The sequence below is a fragment of the Anopheles coustani genome, chromosome 3 (genome assembly GCF_943734705.1).
Source record: "Anopheles coustani chromosome 3, idAnoCousDA_361_x.2, whole genome shotgun sequence".
Taxonomy (NCBI): domain Eukaryota; kingdom Metazoa; phylum Arthropoda; class Insecta; order Diptera; family Culicidae; genus Anopheles; species Anopheles coustani.
The window spans coordinates 61,107,436-61,122,040 of NC_071288.1; the positions used below are offsets into that span (position 1 = coordinate 61,107,436).

At 45.0% G+C, this 14,605-nt stretch overlaps 3 protein-coding genes across 3 annotated transcripts; 2 read left to right on the top strand and 1 right to left on the bottom strand.

Annotated features, from left to right (window-relative positions):
* The first annotated feature begins 1,973 nt into the window (after positions 1–1,973).
* On the top strand, positions 1,974–4,310 carry LOC131264549 (sodium channel protein Nach-like). Its single transcript, XM_058266837.1, has 6 exons — positions 1,974–2,413; positions 2,494–2,932; positions 2,996–3,341; positions 3,740–3,854; positions 3,936–4,045; positions 4,111–4,310. The coding sequence occupies exons 1-6, from the start codon at positions 1,974–1,976 to the stop codon at positions 4,308–4,310; spliced, it is 1,650 nt and encodes a 549-aa protein (XP_058122820.1).
* Positions 4,311–5,419: 1,109 nt separating this feature from the next.
* LOC131260542 (succinate dehydrogenase [ubiquinone] flavoprotein subunit, mitochondrial) lies at positions 5,420–9,569 on the bottom strand. Its single transcript, XM_058262293.1, has 4 exons — positions 9,465–9,569; positions 7,304–9,049; positions 6,363–6,747; positions 5,420–6,145 (listed from the first exon to the last, which is right to left on the bottom strand). Exons 1-3 carry the CDS (start codon positions 9,516–9,518, stop codon positions 6,568–6,570), a joined length of 1,980 nt encoding a protein of 659 aa, XP_058118276.1. The 5' UTR covers positions 9,519–9,569; the 3' UTR covers positions 5,420–6,145; positions 6,363–6,567.
* Positions 9,570–10,012: 443 nt separating this feature from the next.
* On the top strand, positions 10,013–14,370 carry LOC131261298 (1,4-alpha-glucan-branching enzyme). The gene is made up of 4 exons (XM_058263299.1): positions 10,013–10,361; positions 10,810–10,979; positions 11,548–12,238; positions 13,011–14,370. Exons 1-4 carry the CDS (start codon positions 10,276–10,278, stop codon positions 14,110–14,112), a joined length of 2,049 nt encoding a protein of 682 aa, XP_058119282.1. The 5' UTR covers positions 10,013–10,275; the 3' UTR covers positions 14,113–14,370.
* Positions 14,371–14,605: the final 235 nt, after the last annotated feature.

Consider the following 14,605-nt stretch of genomic DNA (forward strand, 5'->3'; position numbering starts at 1 on the left):
TACTCCTGACGGATTTTACTCAGCTCGGCTTCTTCACCGTAGGCTTCCCGAACCGTCCAACCCACATCCCAGCACGTGGCTCTCCCTGCACCATCGACCTCTTCCTCGCGAACGTGGTAATCATGCGGCCAGCCACTGTGTGTGCTCAACTCGGACCACTTCCACTGGCACGGCGCAAAAATTATCACAAGGCCAACTGGGAGCGGTTTCAACGCCTGGTTGATAGCAGCATACCAAACATGGAGGTTGCGTCGTCTCAGACCATCGAGTGGGCCATGCTGGAGAACATCACTAAAGCGACTGAACTGGAGTCCGTTCCGGAGGTCCGAATCAGAGGGGACGTCCAGCAGCTGGACCAGTACACCCGCCATCTGATCTGGCAGCGGAACACCTTGAGGCAGCAGTTTCAGAGGACGGAGGAAGTGCTGCTCAAACAACAGGCAGCTCGCCTGGAGAGAGAAAACTCTGCACGTTGATGAGATTCGGAAATTTGGTCAGGAATTTAGTGGAAGCAAAAAGTTTGGCCAGGTAGTGGAAGGAATGGACGATCGTTCTCCTGCCTTCTGGAAAATGGCCAAAGTACTCAAGCGGTAGCCCCGGCCCATCCCTCCCCTGGTAATAGCAGGGCAAACTCTGCTCGTCCTAGGGGGGAGATTCGACGCCTTTGCGGCCCAGTTTGCTGCTGCCCATCGGCTCGGTGACGACCTCCAGAGCCCCACGAGAGTGGGGTCTCCAACACTATCTCCAACCTCGTGGCGGAGCCGCCCTGGTTCTCTTGGACGTCGAGACAACCGCAATGGTTCTCTTGGATGTCGAGAAGGCGTTTGACAACGTGTGGAATGACGGTATGGCTTTGGTGACCACCTCACCAAACTGATCCAGAGCTACCTGATGGGTCGAACTTTCGTGTAGTCGTGGGATCGACACCATCCAGCACATCCAGAGTATTGGCCGGAGTCCCTCAGGGAAGCGTACTGGGTGCGCTGCTGTACGTCATCTTCACTGCAGACATCCCAACCCTAGCGGAGCTGAAAAGCAGAGCGCAACGAAGCCTCGACATCGTGGTGAGGTATGCGGAGTCTTGGAAAATTAAGATCAACCAGGTAAAACCCCAGGCGATCACCTTAGCACTTCTGTTCCGCAAGGATCTCCTCAAACCAAAGGTAAACCAACTACCAAGTGGTACTTCAATACAGGGGTTTTCTGAGGGCAAGTACCTTAGTCTCACAATCGACCAGTAGCTTTTGTCAGGAGTGCATATCGCTATAATTATTTGGAAATTGGCCATACCAACAACATATTTTTACCCTTTCATACACTGTCGATAACTAAGTTATGTTATCTAAGTGCGAATGTACATAAAAAGTAAATTCATGTATCGTTGAACAGAATCGTCCGTATGATACTAAACTCCTCCCGATAATGCGCTTTGTTTTGTCGTCGTTCGTGTGCGTTGACAATCTGTGTTACTGGTTTCATATACATTTTTCTTCCAATGTGCACAATTAAGACGAAAAATATTTAGCCGAGACCTGATTAACGCTTTTGTAAGAGTACGTGGGAATTAATGTACGCGCAGTTTACGGAGTAAAAGCAATAGTTAAAATATTTATTTGAAGCTACCGGCAAACATGGAAATTCAATTAGACACAAGCCAGGAATTTACATCAATCACAAGCAAGTGCATTATTAGCCTGATTTTTAGCCGGTCAAGAGGACTAGAGTAAACCTTGTGTAAACAGGGCTGTAGATGAATTTACTTGGTAGGTTTCTTTCCTTTCTATGCTTATAACAAGGCATGACGACTGCACATTATTTCTTGGTGCTTCTATTATGCATGGCAGTAGCTTGTTCCATTGATTAGTGCAATTAGCGTTTAATAGTCGCACCAACATAACACCATTGGTATATAAGGCGTTTGGAAACCGTTCCATCGTCAACATACCAGAAGCAGTTGTGCAGTCGTTTTCATCATGGAAATCCACCAGGTACCAGATATTTTTCAACCGAAACCTGTTCGCGTTTCGCAGTTAACAAACTACCAGCAGCGTTCGAAGGCAGCGCCCAACTATGGCAGAACCGTTCCTCGCATGCGCACCATCCCCCTCGTGTGGCAAGCCGTTAAGGATACGTTCTACGATTTTGCATCCATTTCAAAAGTACACGGCATGTACTATCTGCAGCGGCAAGCTACGAGTGGCCTGGTGCGTTTACTGTGGATCGTGATCATAGTGGTCTTTTTTGGGTTCGGCGTGGCGCTCATATTTCTGTTGTGGCAAAAGTTTATCGATTCACCTACCCGCATGACCATCGCGTCCGAGATGAAGATTATGCAGGTGCCATTCCCGGGCGTCACCCTGTGTCATCCGCAGAGTGTGGTAGACTACAAGGCGGCACAGTTCGTAGAGAAAATGTATGGCACAAGAGGGTTTGCGTTCGGTTTCGCAACACTCACTCAATCGTTTCCTAACCGCTGCGTCTTTCATCCACCAGCAAATTTCCACTCGGAGCCACCAAGGAGTCCATCTTGAAGGGTCTGCCATCGCTCGGCTACTTCACCGAGCACCAGTGGACGTACCCGCGACCACAGGACCTGAAGATGATCGATAAGGTGCTGCAACTGAACAACTACACCATCGAGCGGGCGATCGATGAGCTCGGCATGATCTGCCAGGACTTTATAGTCGTGTGCTACTGGGCCGGTAAGAAGTTTCCCTGCTTCGGGAAGCACTCCTTCCTTGGGTGGATCGGCTCGACCAGCCATTACGGGGCGTGCTGCTCGTACAACTATCATCCGAATGTGCGCGGTAGCAGCAGAACACCCTTCGCCGTTAACACATACGGCATCCATGGTGGACTCAGTGTCATTGGGACTGGATACCCTCAGGCATCGGATGGCAAATCGGGAGCACTCTACTCCGAAGGTTTCATGGTGAGTCATGCAACTGAGGCATTATAGTATGGGCATTCAGCACCCCCAACCGTTACACTTTAGCTCATGATACACCATCCGCACGACTTCGCCGTCGAGGCGTCTCCACTGACACTTCTGCGGCTCGGGAAGGAAACGTTCGTCAATGTCCTACCAACGGATTCACGCTGCTCCGAGCAGGTGCTATCGCTGCCCCAGAGCCAACGGGACTGCATCGTCGGCAGCGACTTTAATCCACCGGTGGAAAACTATCGCCAGCCGGCCTGCACACTGGAATGCCTACGAAACGAAGTGTACCGGAAATGCGGCTGCCATCCGTTCCATTTGCCTCGACCGGTAGGTATGGCTAATGGACGGGGCATACGAAACTGTACTATCTTCGATTCGATTTGTTTTGTAGAAAATTACTGTAAGTACTCAAACCATATATGACAACCAAGTTCGAGTCCTCAGTGTAGAATACTGTTACTGTCTGTTATTAAAATCCATTATAGTTGACTATAAAAAATTTAATTTCATCGCAGTTTTGTCAACACACTTTGCTTCAATCTTAGTTTTATGATATTATTATGGATTCATCAAATTCGAAGTTTCATGTAAATAGTTCACAAGTTTCATTTCAAGATATCATTTCAATTTTATAAAATTGTCTTGTAAAATGTTCTCCCGTCCTGAATTTCAGGAGAGTTAGAGCTACAACTTTTCATTGTTATGAGATCGTCTAGTCGATTAAACCATTTGAAGTTTAATTTAGTTTACGCAGTATGCTTTACTGATTTTACGTATTTTGTCCGATATCGTTCGCAGATATGTTCAAACGATTAAAATGTAACTGCTTGCCGGCATGCAGCGACGTAACTTATAAGACGGCATCGGTTGTGTCCGATTTTTCCGCCCATAATTTTACCATCAATCCATTCTAGTAAGAACACCACAACATTTAGAGCCGCAGAATGTTTAGTTCAAGCTAATGCAATACGTCCTTTTTCTCATTTTTGCACAGCAAGGAAACCAATCTGACTAAATTTGAGTTTATTTTTCATATCTTCATGAGCAACCAAGTCGTCGCAGCCAACAGAAGAATCGTCGTTGTGTCTTGGATTTCACTGCTTTGTAAGTAACGTGGAAATACAAAATGCATCCCCTGTGACTCATTTGCGATTACTCTATTTCTGCAGCTAATCTTGGTGGTGCATTCAGTTTGTGTCTCGGAATAAGCGTTCTTTCGCTATGCGAGGTACTTTTTTTCATGTTATTTCGGTTCCGGAAAGTATACTTCAAATTAAAGCATCAACAAGAGCAACAGATAAAAGTCGTTGCACCGTTGGCCCGTCTGCAACGATTCGAACTGCCGGTGAAATCAACAATCATAAAATAATTAATTCGTCATATGTGCCTCATAGTTAACTGATTCATTGCCGCTTCTCCTATTTGCCATCGGTCACACATAAGACGATGGCAAAATACCTCTACGGGAAACAATACGCAGGTCACATCTTGATTAAGCCAGACACCTTTTATAACTTTTCAAGTCCTTTAAGACTCTGACGCATTAAGAAAAATCGCGGCAATCAACGAATAGTCATAAATGGAAAGTTCTTCTCACATTCACAATGCTGACGCTTGGCACCGCATATACAAAAGAAATAGAAAAACATTTTGTGCGTACTAACCCACTGTTAGGTAATGTTCTGACCCTACGTAAAACTTTTCAAGGAAAAGAGATGTAAAATGTACACTTCCGCAAAACTGTAAATTCAATGGAATCGTTTATGATTTCATACATTTCCTATAACATCGGATGTCATTTTCATTTTTTATAATGTTCATACATTTTCTATAATGTAAATGGTAATAAAATGCCACTCGGTATCAAGCTTCGATATGGAACGCATTTAGCATATGGCATCGTAACTTTGGCCAGACCAAGGCTTCCAAATGATTTTGGAAACCTTTCTCCATAACTAACAAAATAGTCAAAACCCAAATCAGCTGAGTTCGGCGGACAGGAAATATTTCTCAACATCAAATAAATTCGTTCCGCGATATAGTAGTTGGAAGAGCGAATATATAATCTAACGATGTTTTTGCCTGGAACGTTAAGTTCTGAAGAAGTTTTGCTCCATAAATAAATAAAAATGCAACTAAAAGCCGAAGCAATTATAGAAACTTTTTTTCTTAAGATTTGTTTTGCTTGGTTTTCAAATACCGTTGATTTTATACATGGGGGTCCGCGACAGCCGAGCGGTAGCGCCGGTTAGAAAATCGGCCCATTAGCGCCGGGGCTCACCAGCTCGACGGCGTGGGTTCAAGGGTTTGGCAGTCGACGTTTTAAGGTATGCATTTTGGCTCACATTACCTTAGATATCCAAACCAATGACGGTTGCTTAGGATAAAACACCAGGTCGTTAAATACAATAAAATAAATATTTTTCTCAACTTTTTCGACGCTACTTTCAATACATCAGAAGCCTTCTCTTGTTTCAATTGCCTAGAATGAGGTATTGTGTAGTTTATTTGAATTTCACGTTCAGCTTGATGTTGTAAACCAGTTAATTTAAAGTATTGCAATAAAGATTGCTTTATTGTATTCAGAGAATAGATTAATTCTAAAGTATAGGGAAATTTCCAGTACATAGAACAGGCATCTGTGAAAATTATAAAAATCGGACATATCTTGGAAAGGCCAATGAACGGACTGCTTGTTAAATATTTCACTTGAAGCTCTTAGACACAAGCCCTCTCTTTTTTTATGTTTTATATTTTTGGTTTAATTTAAACATTCCAATTACAGTGCCGCTTGCTGCTTTTCTAAATTTCCAAACTAAGAACTAATGAAGTACACTAAATAAGTTCCGTTTTGGTATCAAATGTCCTACGTGAAACAAATCAAATAAGCATAAATACACCAAGCCAGAATGCTCAAGCTAACATATCTTCGTTTATGATTTTCCTTCGTTGCAAGCTTCTCTCGCATGCTTCACGTCGCTTTGTGTCGTTTCGGTACGACAAATCGCTCACTGGTTAGTTGTCGAATAGATGTTTAAGTTTGGGATTCCGTTGGAACAATGGTAATCCAGTGCAGGTTGTGCAATGACGGAGATCACGGCAGGGATGGCCAGCAGCACCCGTTCTTTCTGCCCTACGTAAAATGTCGACATTCATGATATAATAAATAAATCAGTGACGATGTGATCTTAGGCTTCGCTGTTACTGCAAGGGAGAGAAATTATGAAAACAAATCAGAGATTAGATGAACGGTTCTGCGCACCCAGGGAAAGCTTAGCATGCGAATTCTTATCGGTTCGCTGATTAACTGCCTCATTAACTTTTGTTCGTGTAAACAAAAGCAACTGTGGCAAGGCAAGGTCACGGTCAAATTCCGATAAGTGTTCCCGGTGCGTTGCGTAATAATTTCGCCAAAACTTACATTTTCAATAATACTTTCAATGGTCAGCATTTCGTGACCATAGCAAAACACTTCTCGCTTAGTGCCGAGAGAATTTGTTTTGCTTTGAAACTGTGGGCGAAGCGCTCGATGATGGCAGAGTTTCTCGTGTTTGCTGTAGTTGTATAGCAACGGTCCCCATAAATAGATCACACGTACAACAACGCCGCCGAACAGTCGTCGTTGCTTAATACGAACGAATAGCCGGTGGGACGGTAGCGCATTCGTCGCTCAGTGTCTCATCGATGACCGGGCGGTAGTCGATGGTCACGTTGCCGGTCGCCGGGTCGATCCACGTCAGCGTGTGTTTACGCCAGTGCTCTTCAACCGGTTTCTTCTGCTGTCCTTCAAGGGGTTTGCTGAAGTCCTGTGGGTATGAAATAAAAATAACAATAACAATAATTAAAACATGTGCGTATAGCGTAAGCATGGTTGCTATTAGTGGCGAAATTCAAGCGTAATGTAGGATTTAACTTTTTTTGTGCTGCATACAAAGCAGTACAGCAGTACAACATATTTACTACTTTTTCTTGTTTCTTGTGCTAGATACAGAACTTTTAAAACAAATTCGATTCGATATTATATTTACAATTTGTGCAATAGTAGTATGATAAATAAACTAATACGAGGTAAATCTTTGGAATCATATCCATCGTACTATCAAAAACGTTGACCTGTTAAAACAAGGCCACAAATCAAAATCAAAACGGAAAGACAAATATTTTAATTGTATGATGTAGTGTCAGATTGTTGATGTAAGAAAATTAATTGCCTCCAACCTTAATAAAAGAATAAGCAATTACATTTAAGTTGAGGTGCTGTTTCGATTTAAATAAATTTGTACCTACTTTGTTTTGAAATTATGAGTGTAACGATCATCTAATATACCAATAAGCACCGTAAAATAGAAAGACGATACTTACATATTCATCGATACGCTGTTTATAGTCCTCGCGTGCGTGAGCACCGCGCGATTCCTTTCGGTTTTCCGCGGCAACGATCGTCATATTTGCATTCAGCAGTAGATTCTGCAGCTCGAGCGTTTCCACGAGATCCGAGTTCCAAACCAAAGAGCGATCTGACACCTTAACGTCTTTGATAGTTTTGTAAATGTCGTCCATTTTGCGCACGCCTTCCTGGAGCGTTTTCTCCTCGCGGAAAACGGCCGCGTGCGTCTGCATGGTCTTCTGCATGTTCAAACGCAACGTCGACGTCGGCACCGAACCGTTCGCATTTCGTACCCAATCCAGGTTAGCGACCGAAGCTTCTCCAGCGTTTGGCTTGAGATCCTGCACTTTTTCGCCCGGGCGGTTCTCTTGTGCGATTGTCTTGGCACAGGCTCGACCAAAAACGACCAAATCGAGCAAGGAGTTAGCTCCCAGTCGGTTTGCACCGTGCACCGACGAGCAGGCGGATTCACCGCACGCGTACAGCCCCGGGACAACCTGATCGGCTCCGCTGACGGAGGTCAACACTTGACCCTTGTAGTTCGTCGGCACACCACCCATATTGTAGTGCACGGTCGGAAGCACAGGAATCGGTTCACGAGTGACGTCGACACCGGCGAAAATCATGGCCGTCTCGGAGATACCCGGCAGACGCTGGGCCAACTGCTCTGGGGGTAGATGATGCAGCTGCAGGTAAACGTGATCCTTCTCGGGTCCACAACCACGTCCTTCGCGGATTTCAATGGTCATCGAACGTGACACGACATCACGAGATGCAAGATCCTTTGCTACCGGTGCGTAACGCTCCATGAAACGTTCGCCTTGTGAGTTAATAAGATAGCCACCCTCTCCACGGCAGCCTTCGGTGATCAAACAACCTGCTCCGTAGATGCCGGTCGGGTGGAACTGTACGAATTCCAAATCCTCCGAGGGTAGACCAGCGCGGGCAACCATGGCCGTACCGTCTCCGGTACAGGTATGGGCCGAGGTGCAAGAAAAGTATGCACGTCCATACCCACCCGTGGCCAGCACAGTATTCTTCGCCCGGAACCTATGGATGCTGCCGTCTTCCAGGTTCATCGCGATCACACCAACACATTCACCGTTTTGCATTAACAAATCCATGGCAAAGTACTCGATGAAGTAATTGCAATCGTAGCTAAGCGACTGTCCATACAGCGTATGCAACAACGAGTGTCCGGTACGATCGGCAACACAACAGCATCGATGCGCCTGACCTCCCTTGCCGTACTTCAAGCTCTGTCCACCGAACGCGCGCTGGTAGATCTTACCGTCGGGCGTGCGAGAAAACGGCATACCGTAGTTTTCCAGCTCAATGACGGCCTTCGGTGCCTCGCGGGTCATGTAGTGGATAGCATCCTGGTCTCCCAACCAGTCGGAACCTTTCACCGTATCGTACATGTGCCACTTCCAGTCGTCTTCCTCCATATTTCCCAGAGCAGCATTGATTCCGCCCTGCGCCGCCACCGTGTGGGAACGGGTGGGGAATAGTTTCGTGATGACAGCCGTCTTGAACCCTTCCGCAACCAAACCGAAGGCGGCACGCAATCCAGCTCCACCTGCGCCGACCACCACGGCATCGTAAGTGTGGTCCACTACCGGATACTCACGAGAAATGGCATCTGGGTTCGATTTGGCAGTATTCTGCCCAACGGTAAAGTGTAAATTTCGTTGTGAAGCACCGGCAGACAGCCCACGGACCTGTAGCAAAAAAAAATAGGGACACGATTACACCTTTCTTCTACGCAATTGAGAGCAATCAACACACATAACCTCCAAAGCATTATATTGACAAAATAAAATCAATTCTCGTACTCTGGCTTTTGTGTGATAAATGAAAAATTCCATTCACCATCTCCAATAAACTTTGCCATGGAACGTATTTTACAACTCGCAGATTCTATCTAATTATTTATCCACACGCATTACATAACGACACTCGACAAGTATTCGAGAGAAACGACACAGAGTAGCCGATTTTGCACAACGTTGTGTAATCTTTTTCTAACACCAGAAAGCTATCTGGAAAAGCTTGTGTAAAATTACGGTTTTGGCCATTTGTAATGGAAAATCGGAAACCATTCAAACACTGCACGATTGTATCACAATCACTTACCGCTGAAAGGGCGTTCTTTGCCAGCACCGTTGGAAGTCGTATCATTCCGCTCATCTCGAACGATCTGAGGAACTGAGGCAATCACACGACCAGCACCGCCGTCCTTGCCGACGGTATGAAAACTGCTAATTTTATCTGCTGTTTGACATCGCGATTTTCATGAGACAGTTTTGAAAAGAAAAAAAAACTCACGTCAAACTCGATGGTGTTGGGTGTTCTGTTTATAACATCAGTGGTTCAAAGTTTCACAAATAACAAGCGATGAAACGGGATGACCTGACTAAACTACACAAACATTTTATCAACAGACTACAAGCCAACGCTAAATCTATCGTACTTGAATAAAAGAGCCTCTTTACAGACAAACTCTGTTTCACTATGCAGCATAAATCGTTAAATGTTTATTTTTCGATTTTAGAAACTGCAAATTTGCTTTCCGTCGGTTGAATGCTAGACCACTGCGTTATGTGCATCCCATGAAGTTTTGACAGCTCCCGGCGTTGCAATGTTTTGTTTATCATTTCACTTCTTTCCATTCAGGTTGAATGCAAAGAAGAGCACTTGATCGGCCGATTCCTCTCGTCGTTATTTTTCTGCTCTGATCTTTTCAACCTTTCGCGCTACGATGGCGACGCGCATCACTTAGCCACACACAGTTCGTCCGTCATTGCATAGCAGATCGGAGGTGTTTCGACAGCCGCTCCACTCGTAGCTACAACGTTTGTACCGGCCATCGTAGCATTCAAGTGCGGTAGTACTTTTCACTTATCAAGTGTCTGATTGCGTATCCGACAAGCAGTAAAAAAGGATCATGGCAAAAGAACCGAAGTTTAACGTGGAAAAGCTTTTGGAGCTGGATCCATACCTGAAGTCACACGAGCAAGAAATCCGCCGTAGGTAAGTTTCAATAGAGGGTTACAAAGTAGGGACAAAAATTGTATGTATTTCAACGTAAAGAAAGTAACAAAAAAGTGCATCATGAAGCAAAAGAAAATTCAGTTCCTGTCAAAATCCTGTGTTCCAAGATACTTTTCATGTGGAAGGATTTCCGGAAAATCAAACCAAATTTGCTTTTCCTAACGCTTCGCTTACATCAATGTCAAGCCAAGGTCATTGCCGCTAGAACGTACGACAACGATGCGGATGCGCTTCTTATGCGATCATACAATACTGTAGATAAGGTCAACTTGAAGCGGTGTACCGGGATACCGGCAAGGCATTATCAGCTGTTACAGCGACCATACAGCGCCGTCGTTAATCATGAGAACAGAAGAAGCCTCTATCATTTTTTTGGTGAAACAACAATATAACACATATTTTTCGCTCTACGAACGATCCCCCACAGGAACACCGAATTCCGTGGATGGATCAAACGATTGAATGACCTGGAAGGTGGCCTGGATGAGTTCACCCAAGGATACAAGTACTACGGTTTGCACATTGCCCACGACAATAGCGTCGTTGCTCGCGAATGGGCTCCAGGAGCAAAGGAGGTTTACTTAACGGGCGATTTCAGTGAGTAGAAAATAACTAACTTTACTTACTTTCACCGTTTCCCTTGTACAGTTAGACTCACACACACTTCATTTGCCATTACCCAAAATGGTGGACCCAGCATTTCACTATTCATGAATGTTCTGTAAATCCATTTGTCCTTGCATTGCATCATTTTTGTAATATTAAATAAAGCGAACATGACCTTCGTTGAGGCATATTATATCAGCGGCCGTTCGTACGACCTTTCAAAGAATCAAATTGTCAACAAACAGATACTCAACGCATCATTATCTCTTATCAACTGTAGTGTAGCCGTAAGCGCTATGTTAGATTATAACAAGATCCAAGATTTTCGCATCCGTCATCCGTCGTTAGAAAATTATATATTTATTAATTGAGTACCTTTTTTTGTGATTCCATAAACAAAGAATGCCCTTCATTCGTACTCTGTAAAATCGAATGATAGAAATGTTGCTTTCTTAACTGGACGAGGATAAAAAATGTTGAACCACAGTCAAAAGCGGCTGTGTTTTTCTCCTGTTCCGATTAAAATTGTTGTTTTTTCCCCATTTTCGACTACTAACAGACAACTGGCAATGGCTGGCGACGCCGTACGAGAAGCTGCCCTTTGGCAAGTGGGAGCTCAAAATCCCACCCAACCCGGACGGTTCCTGTGTGATCAAGCATCTGTCGGAGATTAAGGTGATCATTCGTAAGCAGGATGGTGCCCTTGTCGACCGTCTATCGCCTTGGGCTAAATATGTAGTGTCGCCACCGAAAGAGCTGGGTGTCAACTATCAGCAGCGCGTTTGGCATCCTCCAGCACATGAGAAGCATATGTTCCGCCACCGCAGACCCAATCGTCCGCGGGCGCTACGTATCTACGAATGTCACGTCGGCATTGGTACCGAAGAGTACAGTGTTGGTACGTACCGGAGCTTTGCGGACAACATCGTACCGCGCATAGCGAAGCTCGGTTACAACACTATCCAGGTTATGGCTATCATGGAGCACGCGTACTATGCTAGCTTCGGGTATCAAGTTACCAGCTTCTTTGCCGCCTCGAGCCGCTCTGGCACACCGGAAGAGCTGAAGTACTTGGTGGACAAGGCGCACGAGCACGGTTTGTTAGTGCTGCTCGACGTGGTCCATTCCCATGCGAGCAAAAACACACAAGATGGCTTGAACCAGTTCGACGGTACTAACGCTTGCTACTTCCACGATGGATCGCGGGGCGATCATCCGGCTTGGGGTAGTCGTCTGTTCAACTACTCGGAGTAAGTATTGAATTTCATTTTAAACGATTTTTCTTCCCTCTTCACTTCACTTACTGGAACACACACACAATTAAATGTTGATTTCTGATATATCCGTTTGCTTGGAAGTTCATGTGTTGTAATTCTATATTGGGAATTCTCATTTTGCTTTAAATCAATCAAATATCAAATGTTGAAGAGAGGTTGATTGCAAGGTTGTTTCATACAATGTATAAATCCCGAGTATTTGTGGAGAGATCCGTTGGAATTGCATTGTCATTGAAATATATTATTGAGTTATTATATCAATAGGGAGCACAGGTCATTAATGGATTTAATTAAGTGATAATAATTGTTCCCAACAACTATAAGGATTTTATAATTTTTTCTGCATATCAAAGTACTAATTTTGTATTGTTCTTTTCATGTTTTTGACCACCGGTTGTTAAAACATTGCAAATGCTTCTTCATGGCGTAAGGACAGACATCGGTTATACCTGTCTTTTTTTTTAATTTAAGGGTTTACTAAACTTTCCCCTTTATGTACGTGGATGGTCAATCCTCTCGCACAGGGAACCCCGTTGATTTGATTTGATTTTGAGTCATCTGCAAATTATGTATCTTGAAGTAAAAACAAACAAATAGAAATAGAGTAGGATTGTGATACACCTCCAGAGTGCATTGTGGAGAGTTAAATAGTATTACGTTATTTTCGGTACTTTTGAAAATAGTGTAAATGTTGAATAAATTTTTAGAACATTTTGCAATATCCTGTAATTTATCCTTTCCATAGGTACGAGGTGCTGCGATTCTTGCTGTCAAATCTTCGCTGGTGGCACGACGAGTACAACTTCGATGGGTATCGGTTTGACGGTGTCACCTCGATGTTGTACCACTCGCGAGGCGCTGAAGGCTTTTCCGGCGATTACAACGAGTACTTCGGTTTGAACGTGGACACGGAGGCACTCATCTACCTTGCGATTGCCAACTACTTCTTGCACGAAATGGACCCGAATGTGGTCACGATTGCGGAGGACGTGAGCGGCATGCCCACGCTCTGTCGCCCCACCGAGGAGGGTGGCATCGGGTTCGACTACCGCCTCGGTATGGCCATCCCGGACAAATGGATCGAGATGCTGAAGACGAAAACTGACGAGGAGTGGAACATTGGCAACATTGTGCATACGCTTACCAATCGCCGGTGGAAGGAGGCCACGGTCGCTTATACCGAATCGCACGATCAGGCGCTCGTGGGCGACAAAACGATTGCCTTCTGGCTGATGGACAAGGAGATGTATACGCATATGTCGACAGTTTCCGAGCCGAACCTTATCATCGACCGGGGCATCGCCCTGCACAAGATGATACGGTTGATCACGCACGCGCTGGGCGGGGAAGCCTACCTCAACTTCATGGGCAACGAGTTTGGGCACCCGGAGTGGCTCGACTTTCCGCGCGTAGGCAACGCTGAGTCGTACCATTACGCCCGCCGTCAGTGGCACCTGGTGGACGATCAGCTGCTGAAGTACCGGTTCCTGAACGAATTCGATCGTGCCATGCACCACACCGAAGAAAGGTACCACTGGCTCGACTGTCTGCCGGCGTACGTCAGCTGCAAGCACGAGGACGACAAGGTGATCGCTTTCGAGCGCAACAATCTGCTGTTTGTGTTCAACTTCCACAATAGCAAGAGCTTCACCGACTATCGCATCGGCGTCGACCTGCCCGGGAAGTATCGGGTGGTGCTGAGCTCGGACGATAGCGAGTTCGGAGGCTTCAATCGCATCGACAAGAACGTTGACCATCTAACATTCCCGGAGGGTTGGTCCGGCCGACGCAACTATTTGCAGCTCTATGTGCCCTGCAGAACAGCCTGCATTCTGGCAGCGCAGTAACGCGCGGTTGGAAATGTGAATTTTTGGCGTGGCGCGATAGAATGACTGCTCCCGAAGGGGAACCAATGTGTACCAACTTTATATTGTTATCCTTCTTACGGAGAGTTCGTTTACAAGCTACCAATGAGTAGTTCAAAACTACTGTGGGATATACTGTTATTTAGAGATAGACACAAAACAAAGGCAATAAAGGAATATGCTTAGAAACAATTGTAATAAAAGGAAAAGCTGCATGAAATGGAATATATACACATTTGGACTTTCAAATTAGCCATTCTTTATTTCCATTTTATAAGAATTCTTATCTCGGAATTTACCTCGTGATTGCGAAAGTGTTAAAGCACTAGTGTCTATATACCTTCCATAAAGCGTAGTTAATCTGATAGTTCCAACGTCTCTCTCTTCCCTCTAAGATAATCATAAAATTTACCTATGAAACAAGAGCATTTTTTGAATCAAGGAGGGCCGCCCTAAGGTTTTTACTTTGATGCGC

Coding starts and splice junctions, on each gene's coding strand:
- LOC131261298 (XM_058263299.1), top strand. CDS start 10,276: ATGGCAAAAGAACCGAAGTTTAACGTGGAAAAGCTTTTGGAGCTGGAT. Junction 10,362..10,809: donor GAGCAAGAAATCCGCCGTAG/GTAAGTTTCAAT, acceptor GATCCCCCACAG/GAACACCGAATTCCGTGGAT. Junction 10,980..11,547: donor TTACTTAACGGGCGATTTCA/GTGAGTAGAAAA, acceptor GACTACTAACAG/ACAACTGGCAATGGCTGGCG.
- LOC131264549 (XM_058266837.1), top strand. CDS start 1,974: ATGGAAATCCACCAGGTACCAGATATTTTTCAACCGAAACCTGTTCGC. Junction 3,342..3,739: donor TTGTTTTGTAGAAAATTACT/GTAAGTACTCAA, acceptor TATCGTTCGCAG/ATATGTTCAAACGATTAAAA. Junction 3,855..3,935: donor TTTACCATCAATCCATTCTA/GTAAGAACACCA, acceptor ATTTTTGCACAG/CAAGGAAACCAATCTGACTA.
- LOC131260542 (XM_058262293.1), bottom strand. CDS start 9,518: ATGAGCGGAATGATACGACTTCCAACGGTGCTGGCAAAGAACGCCCTT. Junction 9,050..9,464: donor CAAAGAACGCCCTTTCAGCG/GTAAGTGATTGT, acceptor TTTTTGCTACAG/GTCCGTGGGCTGTCTGCCGG. Junction 6,748..7,303: donor AACAGCGTATCGATGAATAT/GTAAGTATCGTC, acceptor TCATACCCACAG/GACTTCAGCAAACCCCTTGA.